This window comes from Coptis chinensis, chromosome 1, assembly GCF_015680905.1.
Source record: "Coptis chinensis isolate HL-2020 chromosome 1, ASM1568090v1, whole genome shotgun sequence".
NCBI classification, from domain to species: Eukaryota; Viridiplantae; Streptophyta; class Magnoliopsida; order Ranunculales; family Ranunculaceae; genus Coptis; species Coptis chinensis.
The window spans coordinates 3,830,071-3,847,681 of record NC_141456.1 but is presented as its reverse complement, the minus strand read 5'-3'; the positions used below and the strand labels follow the sequence as shown (position 1 = coordinate 3,847,681).

At 34.5% G+C, this 17,611-nt stretch overlaps 1 protein-coding gene and 1 long non-coding RNA gene across 3 annotated transcripts; one reads left to right on the top strand and one right to left on the bottom strand.

The window, feature by feature from the left end:
• Positions 1 to 228: 228 nt before the first annotated feature.
• LOC147521422 (uncharacterized) lies at positions 229 to 2,828 on the bottom strand. 2 transcript variants are annotated; one of them, XR_015193973.1, is made up of 5 exons: positions 2,711 to 2,828; positions 2,556 to 2,607; positions 2,293 to 2,366; positions 1,065 to 1,117; positions 229 to 596 (listed from the first exon to the last, which is right to left on the bottom strand). It is a non-coding gene; the product is annotated as an uncharacterized LOC147521422 (long non-coding RNA). The 2 variants fall into 2 exon arrangements; XR_015193966.1 differs by lacking the exon at positions 1,065 to 1,117.
• A 6,160-nt stretch (positions 2,829 to 8,988) lies between these two features.
• LOC147521421 (serine/threonine-protein kinase 12-like) lies at positions 8,989 to 13,541 on the top strand. The gene is made up of 11 exons (XM_086565992.1): positions 8,989 to 9,359; positions 10,189 to 10,281; positions 10,408 to 10,491; positions 10,576 to 10,667; positions 10,785 to 10,905; positions 11,238 to 11,317; positions 11,624 to 11,686; positions 12,024 to 12,118; positions 12,260 to 12,342; positions 12,612 to 12,721; positions 13,143 to 13,541. Exons 1-11 carry the CDS (start codon positions 9,114 to 9,116, stop codon positions 13,258 to 13,260), a joined length of 1,185 nt encoding a protein of 394 aa, XP_086422118.1. The 5' UTR covers positions 8,989 to 9,113; the 3' UTR covers positions 13,261 to 13,541.
• The last annotated feature ends 4,070 nt before the right edge of the window (positions 13,542 to 17,611 follow it).

The following is a 17,611-nucleotide window of genomic DNA, read 5'->3' as shown; positions in this document are numbered from 1 at the left end:
AATTAAATTTGGCATTTCTAACGGATATATCCGTTAGTAATGGATGTGCTATTTACTAACTATTGTTTGTAACGGAAATATCCGTTAGTAATCTATAGCCAATAAACAAAAAAAAATACAAATTAAATTTACTGGGTCAAATTGTTTCTCCCTACGCATCTAATTCTAGCACATACGATTATTCTCTTATAGAGATATCACATTCAACAAACTTGATCAACAAATGAATAACCATAAACAAAACCACCAATCAATTAAACATCATCAATTAAGTATTATTATGAGAACATAGCCACCAATCCAAATCCCAATTTACAAATCAAACTTACAAAGAATTGAATTCACCAAGACACGTGGGCTTCTTGCAAATCCCCTCCCCCCTTTTGAGACAATAGAAAGAGAGTCCTTACTCCACTCTTTGTTGGGGATGCCGTCACATGACGTACAATTTCTGGAGCAAATGCATGCGGACTGCGTGTTTCAATTTGTTGTCGGGTTCCAAGAGCCATATCTTCTTAGGTCCTAGTTGTACCATCTTTTATAAGATGTCCTCATCCAAAATAATTAGTGCCCAATCTTCATGAACTTGACAAACCCTATAAAAAAGAAAAAAAGTAGTAAAAGTAGGAACATATCTATCTAACAAAATAGGGAAGTGTGGGGCCCAAAAGACTCCATCCAAAGGTAGATAATCATTCTCACCAAAATATGACTTGGCATATCCAAGTGTTTGGAGGGTTTGTGCAATTTTGTTAAGTGTAATCAATACCATGGGATCTATCTAAAAATCAGCCAAAAGTCAACAATTGCGGCTGGGCTTATAAACTGTTGGGCCTTTATATTTGACATGGTACTGCACAATTGGCTGGCCCAATTGATGCTATTGGACTTATGAATATTGGGCAATTGGGCTGGCCTTCGGCGCGCCATGTTGTTTCGGCGCGCGTACGCCTTGCGCCGAAGGCACGACGAGTTGTCGGGGTAGTGCCCCAGGCGCGTCGAGGTCTCACGGGCCATAGGCACGGGCATACCCTAGTATATAAATAAAGTTAAACGGGACTAACCAATTCAAAAGGAAACATGAACCAAAAAGTGTTGCCCTGTTTGCAGCAGGAATCTGTAATTAATAAGAACATTTTTATTTTACACAGACAATTTGTTTTTTGCTTGGTAAGTTTTATCTATTGTATATAAGAAAAAAAAAATACAAAAAGATGTTTTACGTATCTGACAATTGAACAAACGTGAAGAATAAAACAATAAACTCAATAATCCATTTGAATTACACTTGCTTCACAATATCACTTGGACCACAAACTATCTCGCATTTTATGTCCCGTTTTCTTATCATTTTCTGCAAGGTTCATAGTTGACTACTAATCGAATTAATAGTAATCCCAGTTTCAATACCATGTAGTAACACTAGCATCCAATCACCATAATACTCTAAAAAGTATTAAAAGCTTGTCCCGCAACAAGACCCCACTCTCATAGTCTACCCATCCTTGATAAAATACTACCTCAAGTCAAACTAATAAAACTATCCAAAACAAAGCATATATATTAGTCCTTTGGAATCCCTCCTCCCTCATCTAATTAGTATCTCCTGGACGTCTTCCTTTTCCTGCCTTCATTTTCCATTTAGCTATTTCAAACTAATAGAATGAAGTGATGGGAGTAATGAAAGAACGAGAGTGGCAGTATGGTAAAATCTAAGGTAAGTTTTAAGTTTAGTCCAGGTGATAAGGTGTCTATTTTTCTTTCTGTTCTTACTGTTGGCTACCCCATTGAGTGACCAGCTCTCCCCTTTGTCTTTGTTCTTCTTGAAAAGGTATATTGAGAGGAATTTTAAATTGGTGGGGTGTGGTAACTCGGGGCACCAGCTCTTGGTTTATGCAAGTAGGAGGTGTATGTACCTCTTACTCTCCCAAGGACACTTGGCACCTTAAAAACACATGCTGATCTAAACCAAAGTTCACACTCTATTAAAGCTTGAGGTTGCCCAAGCTTCTTATATAGCTCATTACATATATAACCACTAATAAATATGACTATCTATTCTAACGTACTAATGATCAGATAATTATATGGTTCTCAATAAAAAAACTAACAAATTGAATATCAATAACTAATGACCAACCCTACTTACTAGTTACTTCTCAAGACCAAACAGTCACAAAGATGAATAATATGAGCAACCAGTAGAAAATACCTTAGGCTTATAGGTAGAATGTCAAAAATGGATGTGAAATTTCTATGTTGTCTAGCAAAGCATATAATTGTGACACATACCTCCTCCAGATACTAGAAACCAGGCAAGACTTCCCTCATGAACCGAACTGCAAATGTAGATGTTGAAGTTCCCACTGATTTGAAAATACATGAATTGAGAGTGATTGTTAACTAAATAACTTACAATTAACACCTTTCAATTCAACTTGTCCTGATTTAACCGAGCTGGCTCAATAAGGAAATAAATTATGAAGGATAAGAAAATATATTGTCAACAAAACTATAATGTGGATGCATTAAAGGTCTAGAGTACTAAGACTTACACAAAGAGACTTTTGTGGCTGAATAGTGTCCATTTGAGCACTCCAAATCAACCTATTCATATATCACAAGTAGTATCACAACTAGCAAATGTATGCTATAGTTGCATATAAACCAAAAGGGTAGCCACTGTCTCAGAATCTAATCACGAGAATACCTTTCAATTCATCACTAGAACGTGCCCAAATGCCGTGTTCATAAATCCATTTCCACAACATCATAGCCTGCCCTGGCCTAAAACCAAGTGATTGCAATTAGGGTGATATGTTTCTCGAAGTTCTAGCCAAAATATCACAATGCAAGTTGTTTCAGTCTAGTGGAAGAAAAGTGATTATTTTTTTTCTTTTTCAGTGTCTTACATGACACGGGAGAGATGATAAAAATGAGTAAAAGTAAAGGAGAGAGAATGTGCTATTATGGAGCATCTCGACCTTCAAATTCTGATCGTCTTTGACACCCAAAGCATTTGCATGAATATGAGGGTTCTTTGAGGTTTCCTCATTCTTTCAAAGCGATTAACGTTAAGCCACTTCGGCTGTTTCCCATTAGAGTGATTCCACTTGAAGATCCCGAAAAACAAGATTGAGATTGTTGTATTCAAACAGTTTGAGGTTGTTTATGAGAATTATACATAAGCCTACCTTTTCAACCATATGCCCCTAAAACTAAAATGATTCTGTTAGTTACTCTTTTCATTTTGCTATAAGCCTACCTTTTCAACCATATGCCCCTAAAATGAAATGATTCTGTTAGTTACTCTTTTCATTTTGCTATAATCAAGGATCAAAATATTAATATCATCTAAAACATGAGGCTTAAACAATATTTACAAGACGATTAATCTTGATGAGATATAGTTATAATTATCAAGATCGGGTAGGTGAAGCTACACAAGAAATCAAAAACTGTAAAATCAATGCAAAGAATGAAAAATTGCTACCGTTGAGGAAGAAATTGAACTAGGTGAAGCCGCATAAGAAACAGCCTCTAAAAACACTCAACTGAAGCCTTAGGTGACATGACCTGTTCCAAAACTTTCCTCCCGGCTTCTTGACACAATTCAAACACAAATCAACAAAAACAAACAATTCTTATTTCAACTAGAGAACGAAGCAGAAACATATGAACAGATACTCATCGAAATCCTTGTTTACAAACCTCTCTAAGAATCGAAAAATGTATTTCATGGGTAGCCAATGCAAGCATAATTAGATCTGCATCCTTTTTTAAAAAAAACAAGGTTAATAATCAACTAGAACAAATAGCATATACAAGACACCTAGATAGAGAAAATAAAAGCGATAAAATACTTACCAACCCATACATACAAAGGTGTATTTGGATAAAACCACGACTATTTCTTTGCAAGCTTAATATATGACATAATTTTGTGCTCTCCCTCACCCACCACGTTGGCATCAGATAATTACCTTGAAAATCCAAAATACTCCCAATCAAATCCACCAAAACATACAACCATATTTGAATTACAAAGGACTTAAGTAATGTATTACAAGTTTTACCTTAATCCCCACCACCCTGGATCATTATTCATTTTCAAACGTATATAATACTAAAGAGCCTGACGACGGCTAAATGGAAGCCATGAACTCAGTTTCAGGTGTGATTACATTTGAATCGAGACTGTCCTCACGCTAAAGCATACAATCTTTGTCCTTCCGATTCAAAAACTTCTCATAACCTCTCCTCTCCCACAGCCTAACATGAATTAACAAACAAAATGAATCCAAAAACCACATTGCAAATAATAGTAACAGACTAATATATTAATAACCAAGCTCACCGCGATCGGGCACCTCTTTAGCGACTTTAAACCTCCTTGCCTGTTGTTGATTCATTTTCACTTTGGTGCAACCCCGTCTTTTAATAACACCAACAACAAATTAATAACTTAAACTTTTAGCTACAAACTAATAATTATGAAAAAATGACTCACCAATTGCCAAGAAAAGTAACTTCCTCATTCGAACAATGGAGAAAATCCTATCATATACTTTACAAACAAACAGCCTTGAACACTTGTTCATAAGTTTTCGGAGCTGCCTATACTAACAAACAAACAACAAAACTCAAATTTCATTTATGTATATATATATGTTACAGTTCTCACACAAAACGTCATTCCCCAAATTTGTTAGCAAACTAAATAAACCTAACTTGATCAGTTCAAGGAGCACAATTAAAACAAAAACTTGGAAATTCGCTACCTAGGGTTTGGGTAGAAGGAGAGAGAAAACAGATCAAGAGAATGAGAAAGAAAGTGCACTGGTTCACTTCCTTCTTCGGACGCGAGGGTTTGATAGAGCATACGAGATTTTCATGGAGGCTTGAAGACTTGAGCGAGATGAGCATCAGGGAGAACTTGTTTTATTTAGTTCCAATCTTTTTCCGTTAGTTCCACATATACCCGTTTGGTCTTTGTGTGAGATGTTTTTTATCCTTTTTTATTTGTTTACTAATGGATGTAATTGTTACCCAATATTAAAACAATACTTTGAAAATAATTGGAAAAATAAAATGAAATATACTAATAGATACAAAATAACCTAACAATTATATCCGTTAGAAAGGTACTAACGGATATATGTGTTACAAATGAAATTTTTGCTGTGCTACAAAATGACCCTTATGGTGTAGTGAAACCTTAGCAAGAGGAGGAAGTGTTTTGTACTACAACATGCTTTGAAGATAATCTTTATATATGATGTATGTGAATTACGAATAATAAATAGCTAGAAGAAGAAGAATAATTGGTGAGATTAGAATTAGAGGTGAAGAAATAAACAGAAGCCCATTCATTCTATGATTAAATATAATATTTTGTTAGTTGTTCCACCAGATTTTTGAACGCGTTATCATCTTCTTCAAGCCTGTCTTTCCCATACGCCGTTTTATGATCAACGGTCTGAAAGATAATCTGCATATCTTGAAAAGCCCAAAGTCTTCTAATTATGTATGTATTTTACGAAAACCCAAACTTTGGCCCATAGTCGTGTCCTTGGTCAGAGTATTATTTATTAAGAATTTTTTGTTCATGTATAAACTTGCGCCCAAAGTCTTTTAATTATGTATGTATTTTACAAATGCCCAAACTGTGGCCCATAATCGTGTCCTTGGTCAGAGTATTATTTATTAAGAACTTTTTGTTTATGTATAAACTTGCACTTACATACTGAATCGTTAAGTTGTGATGGAAGAAGAATCAACGAATTGGAATGATAAAATTCCTATTAACCGAACTATTATTTATATGGTACTATTTATCAACGTATGTGGGGTTTATTGTGAAAACAAATATCGTATCTAGCAAAAAAAAGATACGACTAATTACTAGTTTAACAATGATAATGAGATAAGCACGCCTTCCAGAAAATATTTTTGAGAACACCACCATGCACTTGTTTTCATTCTCAATTATCACCTTTGCATATAGACTTCCATCTATCTAATAAAAAGGAATGGTGTGGGGGCTGTAGGGCCTCTATCCAATGGTTGTCATTGTATTTCACAAGTTGTGACATGACACTTTCAAGTTTATCTAGGTGGTGTACTACATTTCTAAGCTAATAATAGCTAATAATAGCTAATAATAGCGGTTCCACAATATCTCTTCTTCTCTAATTTAGGGTAAAAAAAAGAAAGAATCATTTCCTTCTCTACTCTTTCGTCTTCAACACCAAAGAACCATTCTTTCTATCGCAGATCGCTAGTACGGCTCCCTCCCCATCTATGGGGTTTTGTACATGTGCTAATCTAAAGGCCGGCTATTCTAATGACATTAAATTATCCCCAAAATGTTTGGTATCCTTGGTCACTCCATTTTAAGTTCCCTCTTTTTCATTTTTTTCGTTTGGTTTTTTCTTTTTCTTTTGCAGGAATTAGGTTTATGTGAATGAAGGTGAAGGATGAACACCATGGGGTCCCAAAAGGTGTTTTGGGGTTTATAAAGGTATGATTTTTTGAGAAAAAAATTAAAAAATTGATTGCTATTAATTAGCATAGATTTGTAGAACATCCTATTAAAACTTAATGATAAATTCTGTAAACTAATAATTTGGGAGAAAAATGTCAAAAATATATATATTATAATAATATTACTGTAGTGATTTTGCAAGAAATATCAGTATGGAATTTCAATGTTGTCGATCCTCCCTATCCTATTCTTTTAAAAACTAAACACATAACATAGACAAACATCACGGTGTTATGTTGGATGTGTTAATTGGTAGTGTATTTTTCACTTTGTAAATCAGATCCGGTGTCCACTAACTTACATGTTATTGTTTAGTTTTCGTTTGTCTCTTGTAGCTCCGCTTCATGCCAAGAAAACTTCAACTATCGTATCACTTTGTTGTTGTTGTTTTTTTTTGTTTGTTTGGGCCATATATTAATCATCTTTGCAACAATTAGTTATTTAACTAATAACAAAACCCTTTGGAATGTGAATTCCCGTAAAAACTTCGACAACTAAGGTAGGTTTGTAATAAATTTGATATTTGATTAGGTACAACTTAGTTCTGACTTACAGGTGGTCATCTTTCCGTTTTCATGGTTTGCTTATTACTTATAGTGTTTTTTTTTTTTTTTTTTTTTTCCGATAATATTATTACTTCTAGTTTTGATGCCTTGAAATAGGAATGAATATAATCACTCTAAGGATCCATCGAAAACAAAGAAGCACACGCTCCATTTATAATATGATAGACTGAACCTTTAAGCTTCGGCCACCTTCTTCTTCATTTCTGCTATTAGTTTAAGTATACCAGTTTTTCTTGGTATGGTCTATCAAGTCTCATATGCAACTAATTGGTTATATTGCTTTCAGATTTTGAAAATGGTCATACATTTTAATGTTATCAATCAATATTTAGACGATGCATCTCAAAGCCGATCTTTTATATATAACAACTGTGATTGTTTTCCTGTTTTATGGGTTATGTAATTCGGAAGAATGTTTCATGGTTATTTATTTTGAAATTTGAATTGAACTCTGTTTTTACTTGGTTCATTGTATAGTCAATTTGGATTCGAGTAACATTCTTATTGTAGTATTTCTTTTTTGGCTCCTGTAATTTTGTTAAAGCTTTCATATAACCATCTTAGAATGAATGGTGCAAACAATGCAAATTAGCCCTTGAAGCCACTATAAGGAATGCTAAAGTCTAACTCCACTGGACCACCCTCTAATCAATGGTAAGTCATTGACATATTATTTTTATTTGGCAATGTTTGGTATATCTATGTACTGATAATTTTGATTTATTAGTCTAACTAATTGGTTTCAGATTAGTGACGGATTTCAATGGAGAAAATATAGCTTAAAGAAAATCCATGCATCGAGCTAATTATCCAAGCACCATGACGACTCACCAACGACATTAGCTTCCTTATGTCTAAATTCTGAAATATTCATCTTATTTTTTTTTTCCGATATGTACAACTTCAATTGAAATTTTAAAGCTTAATTTTCTTGATCCTTTGTTGCGAATTTGAGTTAGATATTCTTTTTGTAATATTGTGTTTGCAAGTTTTTGTATGGATCAGAATTCTTAGAATGTTTGAAAACAGTTGAGGCTTTTCCAAGTACTTATTGCTCATTTCTTTCTTTATGTCTTTATAAAATTCCAGCTTTAGGGTTGTTTATAGAATGTTCATGGGCATGTAGAGGTAGTAGGTAGGGTGCCGAAAGCATGGCGAGTTGGTTCAGTGCCGTACGCCACGGGCATATCCTAGTATTTTAACATCTCTACACTATATGATAGCCGGGTATTTAGGAACCCCTCTCCACTATCGAGTAGGCAATTTGTAATCTCCATAGTTGCTCAATTTCGAAACACCTCCCTCACAAAAATTAGAACAAACCCCCTATTTATTAATAATTTAGAAAAGCCTCCCTAATATCACTTAAATTATATAATTATTTTCAATTTCCCTCGCTAATATTAGAACAAGCTCTCTTTTATAAATAATTTAGAAAAACTTTTCTAATGTCACTTAAATAATATAATTATTTCCTATTAAAAAAAATAGATGAGCCTTTCCTACATAATTACAATTACCAATTACAATTAGAATCCAAAAAAATCATGTTAATTATCGAACTTGAGGGACGGGTTTTAAGACTTTAAGACTTTAGAAAAAAAAAAAAAAAAACCAATACGCACCGTGGTTTGCATACTTGTTGTTTAGAATGATTGCCAAGATTGACTGCTCGAAGACAGGACATATTCAGTTTTTGAGTGAGTTCCACTATACAAGGGGCCCAGTTCAGTTTTTGCTGGAGGCCCGGTCACCTACATTAGTCCTAGATAGTCCTAGATAGTGGCCGGATTAGTATTTTAGTAGACCAGATTGACAAATGTTTTTGGACTTAATTTGTGCAACGTGAAAATGAGATCTTTTGGGTCGTTAATAACAAACGAACTACTCCCTTGAATCAACCGCCAAATTTCATTTTTATACTAAAGAAGAAATCTAAGGCATATATAGATAACTTGAAGTGGAAGATTGGTGCCTAGCTAGCTTTAGGCTTCAGTGAGATGGAAAGAGAGTATTCAGCTGATGACTTTGAAATGCAAATGATAGGAAGTTTTCTAAGCTGTGCATCAAGAGGTGATAAAGTGGGACTCAATCAAATGTTAAGAGAAGGCACTTCTCCTAATGTTCAAGATTATGATAAAAGGACAGCTTTGCATTTAGCTGCAAGTGAAGGTCATGCTTCCATTGTTGAGTTGTTGTTGCACTACCATGCTGATGTCAACCTTCAGGATCGTTGGCAACGTACTGTAAGTCCATCTCTATTTTCTGGTTTTCAGTAATCACAAGTTTAAACGTTTAAGTTAGATGGTATGTATTGATTAATTAATGATTAGGGTCTTGCTTCATATCAATACAAATAGTTCATCGAAAGTGACAAGTGGAGATTTAGGATGGACAAGGGAGATGCCAGTGAATCAGTGATAATTCTTCTTGATACTGCTGTTCTATTATTGTTCAATGATCTCTCTTAGATTTCATCCTGTCTGGGTAGTGAGTTTTGATTAATAACTTGGGGTCGCTTCACATAAGTACAGATTTAGAGATAGTATATGTGGTAAATAAATGAGTAAATCTGAAATATTGATCAGCTTGTTAACGCAATCGATAGACGTGGCAAATCATACCCACATTATTTTGCTGCTATATCTATTGCCGACAATGCGCCAAAAATGTAATCTTGGATCTCTCAATCAAGCACACCTCTGGTAATTATGCAGTGTATTGCATCCAACCCATTTGGCATTATGAGCAACTGAGCATAATCATTCCAGGCAAGAAAAGAATCTGTCTTACGTTGGCCTGATCGAGTGCTTGAAATTTGAAAGAAAAGAAAAAGAATTTCCATTTGCTGGTTCTTGATGAACATATTTGTGCTTGTTAAGTACTTATTATTTATGAGTTTTTAAATAGTATCTTGGATTTTGAATAACTCTTATCGTTGTAGTTTTTAGTTTACTAATTTAATTTCTACTTTGTTATGATATTCTAGTACTAGCTTCTACCTTAAACACATATTTCCCATACTTGCAGCATAAGTGATGTGTACACAATTTTGTTGGTTTTGGTTATTAAAAGCCTTTAACAGATGCGAGACTCTATGGGCATAGAGATATATGCAGGATTCTAGAAGTAAATGGAGGCAAGGATTTTTTGAATGATCATTCAATGGTAATACTTTCTAGCTGAAACCTCTATTTCTACATGGGCCGAACAAGTAACTTGGTATATTCTGAAATGTGTGTGCGATCAAGGTTGCTTGGGGAGCTTACGTTTTCTGATCAATTGTTTATGCAGACCTTCCCACATGAACATAGAGTAAATGAAGTAAACATTGATCTTTCAGAGTTGAATTTAAAGCACTCGTCGATCATTGACCAGGTACGGCGCAATTGAGATTTGTTCATACTTTTGATCTTTCAGTGTGTCAGGAGAAAATAATCTTTCCTAATTTCCATGTTTCAGGGACTATTTGGGGAATCTGAAAAAATTAAGTGGCGTGGTACATGGGTTGTTCAAACAAGAATCAAAAGATACATCTATAAACCAGTAGAATTGTATGTTACAGTGTTTGAGTTTTTCACTTTGTTGTCGTAAACTTGTAAGTAAAGATTGCAAAAGGAGATTACTAGATGTTTGACAAATCCTTTTCTTGTTCTGAACCATGCAATCAGGAAATTGTCTGCTAAAGATAATACTCTTTTAAGGGAGTTACGACATCCCAATATTGTGCAGTTTCTTGGTTCGGTTGTTCAAGGAGAAGAAATGATCCTCGTTACAGAATATTTATCAAAAGTAAGTCCTTTGAAAACTTGTAGCTTTATAATCTCCTTCAAGTTTTCATTACGGTGACATAGCAATGAGCCTTGAGTGGATTTTTTTGTGTGCTTGCGCACACATGTAGTGCCCACTCTACAAGTCAGAGATCTTTGCCTCAACTCTATTCAAACCAAATATTATCATATCTCACATTGTTGTGGCTCGTTGAGTAAACAGGCTATTCATGTTGCACATTTCAAACCAAGAGTGCTATATCCTATCATGTCGTTTTACTCCATATTGATTTTGCTACATATGAACTTGTTGTTTGCTCTTGATTTTGACTCCGCAATTTGTTGTGCTTATAGGGAAGTTTACACGATATCCTGAAAAGAAAAATTCGGTTTGACCTGGCAACATCTCTGCGCTATGCACTTGATATTGCTAGGTAATGTATCTTTATTAGTTTCAGTTTGTCTATTGAATTGGTTGTTACTTAATGAATAATTTGTTATAATGGTTGACCAAGTTTTAGCCAGCCTTAGTAAGCTCCCAATCATGTTGATAAGTCTTGATTATTCCTTAGCTGTGTGCCTGTGTGCTTCGATGCATCAGTAGTGCCAAAGAATGCGCATAACTTCGATCTGCTCTTACATTTAGTGATTATTCGTGCCTTCACAGTTCTGTGATTGTGATTAATTTTCCTTTTGAGTTTTATGATTTCTGATACTGACATAAAAAACAAAATTTGCAGGGGAATGAACTATCTTCACGAGCACAAACCTAATCCCCTTGTTCATAATAATTTGAGTCCTAGGTGAGGGTGTTCTTCTCGACTTAATCTTTTCAACATTAGATTTATTTTATCTCACACTTTTCACTTTATAAGATGAAAACTGTTACAATAAATCTTTTTTAAGTCATGTATTTGCAACCATAAAACTACTATGTCCTTGTCATTTAAGTCCAAGAATTTGATTGCGAAGCCCAGGTATTTGACTGTAGTGGATGAAAGGTGTTCTCTGCATGGAATTTATATGCTCACTGACTGTAAATTGTACATTGATTTTAATAATTATCAGTCATTAGCAACTGACAGTATATCAATGTGCTTATTCTCAGTTTAACTAATGCTCTGCTATCTTTTTATTTAGGAACCTATTGCAAGATGAAGGTGGACATTTGAAGATTGGTGAGTATTGGGTTCACATGTTGTACTTAACGTATACACCCGAAAGTATGGAAGATCGTAAGTATTACAGTTTAAAAATCTAGAATGTATGCTGCTATGAAATTGCAACTTAAAACATTTGATTACTATATGCTGCTATGAAATTGCAACTTAAAACATTTGATTACTATACTAATTTCAAATCTTCTTGTATGACAGGTCAACTAAATGATGGTATCAGTTACACCTCTTTGCATGATATCAAGAAAGACATCAATTTATTTGCCTTCATATTTTATCAGGTAAAAATGTTCAAATGACTTATCGGGTTTGTTAATCTTATTGTTAGAGTGCATGTTTTGATGTAAATGCAATACTAGTCATTCTCAATATATATAACTGTTAATTCGATGACTCAATCCACTTCAACTTTCTATCAAGGCCTAATTTAACAACTAGACAGATTTCGTTCCCTTCATTTTATATTTTCGGTTATCCTCATTACATTGCTGGTGTTCTTAGTAAACATAATTTTGGGATCTCAGACTAACTTTTAATTACATGAATTCAGATGTTAGAAGGAGGGCATCTACTCCATGACACGGACCCTGAATTAGCTTATCAAAATTCTATTAATATTGAACCCAAGTTCAAGCTAAGCTGCCCTATGAGAATCCAAGAGTAAGCCATCCAATTTTTCTATTCTGCTTTTCTTCTTCCCTTACTTTTTTATCTGCAAATTCACATGCTAAAAATTATTAAATGTTAAGGTTTTTCATGGCATACTTAGAATTTCAATATATCTTTTTTCGAATTTTGGCAAGTATATAATCTTTACTTCGTATATTCTCGTTCGAGTCTTATTTCAGCTCAAGGTATTATTCAGTATTTGGCATGTTTAACACCTACATGTTTCGGCCATAAGTAGTTCAAAATCATAAGAAACCACCATTAGTTTCAGCGTGCTTTCATCCTGAACTTTCGTCGAAACACACTCTTCCAAACAATTTTGTTATAAATCATTAGTTTATAGATATAACAGCTAGCCTGGATTTTGCGTTACTATTGGGTTCATCCTGAACTTTTGTCAAAACTTATGCAGGTTAATAAGGAATTGTTGGAACGTGGATCCTTCAAAAAGGCCAACATTTACTGCTGTAATTCAAACCCTCGAGGAAGTTTGTAATAAAATGGGAAGGAGTGGTTGCTCTCTTTGCTAGGCACATTTTACATGTCATATATAACGCTTCCAGTGATAGATTTACTCTCCATCGGGCTTGAAGGAACAGACTCGGACTAACGCTCAAGTAATAGATATAAAAGAGAGGAAACTTGTCTGAATTCAACCATATAAGGTGTTGATTGTTGTACATGGTAGTATTTTTAAACATGACAAGACTTGAGTACTCAGCAGGATCAAGTTAACATTTTAAGGGTAACACAAACTTTTAAAATTGTTGATATGTTGGGAGTATTTTTGTTAAATATCTTTAGTTTCATATGTTAAAGTGAGTTAAATATTCTATCTAACGTCGACCTGGCAAGGTTTTAGAGTTGTGTTTTATCAGGTTACTGTATTTCATGGAACTGGCGAACTGCCATGATTTCCCAAAAATCCTTTTCATCTAGGCAAAAGTGCAAAACATGACTGTTTTACAGCTTCGACTTGTCAAGTTGTCCTATATTGAAACTTCAGAAATGACTTGCTAGAGATAAAATGCCGTTCAATCTAAAGGACATAAAACCCGTCTTTTCTTTAGAACAGAAAAGCCACCCAAACTTATCAAGCATTCAAGCCCAAGTAGGCACTGCATGATATGTTATGGAAATCCCAATGAAACATCATGTGGTCTACTCTATGACAATACATATGCCTACTCCCGCATATAGGTGAAGTTCCCTTCTAATAACATATGATCGAATATACACTTTCAAAAGAATCTGAGACGTCATGAAAAGTAAAATTAGAGTTGATTGATCACAATTTACAAGCACAATAAAATTCAATCTTTCGGCATTCAGAGCATGTTTTCATTTGATTAGAACGTTTAAAACAGAGGAACGGTTCTCCTTTAAGTCTGCACAATTTTCCTCTTTGAACACCAAAAAGGGAAGAGGGACTGACAAAGCAGACCCCATAAAACTTGTTTCTATACCTAGTAAACTCCTGCAAAAAGAAGCTAAATAAACAAGAGAAAACCGTAAATCCAGACACTTAATCTCGAAAAATGCAAGCTCTGATGATGGCACTGCCATGACCAACTAAATTATTTTCTTTACAAGAACAAAAGTAAATGCATGAAGATGTGATTAAGCAGCATTCTCCTTGGCAATCTTCTCAGCCTTGGCATTCACTTCATCAATTCCTCCAACCATGTAAAAAGATTGCTCAGGAAGGTCATCATACTTTCCATCCAAAACACCCTGTCCAAACAAAGTGCCAAAGAAGACCATAAATCACAATGAAAATATCAAACATTAACCACAAAGATACATAGCAGAAAGGACGGCAACAAGGTCCTGAATCTTGAAACAAGACACATTTAGCCCGCGTGCATTTTAATTTGGTATGAAACCAACATTTTACCAGAGGAGCAAGCAACGGTATAACAAAACTACTCTTACAATTCCATGGTCAAATCAGAAAAAAATTAATGATTATACGCTGTAGAAAAGACTTGAGCGCACATCATTCTGGAACAATTATTTTTTTAACAGATAACTGCAACAACAATGTACTAAACAGTATACCACTGAACTAGCTAGAAAGACATATGCATGTTTTCCCATACACCGGAATCATAATAAGTTACATGTAACCCTTCTGGTAAAATCCAAGTACAGCTGCATTCGTCGAGAACAAGTCCTTAACAACGTGACTATCTATAAGGGAAAAATATCTAACGTGAAACAAATATATATATATATAGCTCCCGTAATATTTGTTCACCAAGTATGCAACTTCCACACAATTCTCCATATGGGAACTACAGGATTTAAAACGTTGAATTGCAATCAAAATCTGCTTCATGCTGAGCTATCTTATAATTTAGGATTTTAACTGTGATCCATCACTAAACAAGTATTGTCCTAAAATGTCCTTTTTTCTCCAGTAAGGATAACAGGAAGGAAGATTCGTGTTACCTGGAAACTGGCAATGCTCTCTTTCAATTCCACATATTTCCCAGGGGCACCCGTGAACACTTCAGCAACGTGGAAAGGCTGGCTTAGAAACCGTTGAATTTTACGGGCACGAGCAACAGTTAACTTGTCATCCTCACTGAGCTCATCCATTCCCAAAATAGCAATAATATCTTGAAGATTCTTGTAATTTTGAAGAACCTTCTGTACGCCACGAGCAGTGTTGTAATGGTCCTCTCCCAAAATATGAGGAGAGAGCATACGAGAGGTAGAATCAAGGGGATCCACAGCGGGATAAATACCAAGCTCAGAAATCTGGTCATATCAAGGCATACAGAGTGTTATCAACAGTATACAGTGTAAGGAATTTATATTTTCTTTCCTTCCCCTAACTATGGTCATTATAGGAAATCCAATATTTTCTAGCATTTTAACATTTTTCTCAGGTGCACTATGCTAGAGACGGGAATATCTATAATTCTAGGACTTCACAAGTTAATACTTTGTATATTGTCAAGATGGAAAAAAATGAGTGGGTTGCATCTTTACTTTTCAAATATAGTTATACAAGAATTCGATGAATGCCTTTACTTGTATAATTTTCATCAAGGTTGAAAAAATTTGAGCAGTAAGAAAATATCACATATATTCTACCTGTATTTCATAGCCCTTCTCAAAGGAGCTGATAAATGTATGTGCGTCGTTGTTTTAGCAGCTTCCTCAATCTGATCGCCTCGTGGCAGATCGTCCCAGACATAATGTTATCTCTAATGCTCAAACTAAGTAAAGCAGGCTCCTGTGTGACCAGTCCTATTTGGCTTCTTAACCATTCTAGTTTAAGACTCTTAATATTCTCACCATCCAACAGGACTTCTCCTGAAAGCAGGCCAAAATGCATTCAATATCAAGTCTGACAGATGATATAGATGAAACATAACTAAAAATTAGTAATAATAAAAATTAAATAAATAAAATATTAAATCGATAAAAAAAAAACATGCCAACAGTGTATGAGAAAATGTTCATCCAAATATACCTAATATAGGATCATAAAACCTCTCCATGAGAGAAATTATACTACTTTTTCCTAAACCATTGTGACCAACAAGTGGCACAATTTTTTTAGCAGACATAGTCAAGTAAAACCCATTTAAGATGGGAATTTCAGGACGAGAGAGGTATAAAAACTCAAGTGTAGATGAGAACATTAAAAGCAACAGGCCAGCGAGACTTCCAACTTACTCGACATATCTTTTAATATTATTTGCACAAGACATCTTCTAACCACTCATTCTCAACTAGATCTTGCACACATTTATAGACAAAAAAAAAAGGACACCTAAAATGGAAAATAAAAGGTCAGATCATATGAAATGTTTATAAGAAAATAAGGAAAATTTCACAGCTACTCCATCAAGATATAATAACAATGTACTAAAGAGTCACTCATGCAAATGAATAATTTTCTTTTACTCATAAGAATTTCTAAATGCTTGAGGAGAGATTTTATATTATATTTTTCTTGTTATTTTTAACTTTGTCATTATTTTTTTTCGACTTTTAATTTTCTTGATAACACAGAGACAAACATGCAACCAACTTGAAGTATATGAATGACTAATTCTAGTAAATATGGTCTTGACATTCAAGAGGTAGAAGTTAAGATTGAGAAAGAATCGACTTGTGTTTTACGTGTTACCCTTTTCCCCTATGTGAGAAAACTTATTCACGCTCATGTTATTAAACATGAGTGGCTGAGAATCCTATGCACCGATACACCCTGGGCACCATAACTTTTCTATTGGTATATAATAGAAGACTTTGTTTTGAATGAAAAGACTCTACTAGTACTGAAGCTATTCTATGAGACGAAGTTTTAAAGTAATACACTGCTAACATTTGTCTATAAAATGCAGAGAGCTCAGAGCTAAAGTTGGAGTGTGGAACAAAGTGTGGAACCACCATATTCATCACAAATATGCTTTTACTACCCAGAAGTATAAAAATCAGATAGAACATGCAAATCTTGCTGCTAAAAGCATAAGTGTCATTGTGTCGAAATAGCATTGAGCTGAGATGTCCTTGTTGCCAGCAAGATATGGAGCCTCTTATGGGAATGTAAATTTGCTAATAAAATATGGGATGGCTATTGAAATGGTTCAAGAATCTGGCAATACTTCACCAATTTCAACGAGGCTATATATCCTGAACTAAACAATCGAGTCTATTCACTTAACAACTATGAAAAACAATTGTCTTCCATTCAATGGTGTATTTATGGAAACATAAGAATTCAATTATTTTTTTCAAGAAGAAATTAAATGTTCAATTGAATTTTGCCATAGAATGATTTAATCTCGCTAATGAGTAGAGTTTTTTCCTAGTTAAGGGCATTCCTACAACTTGCTTATACACCGAGTTATAAGTCAA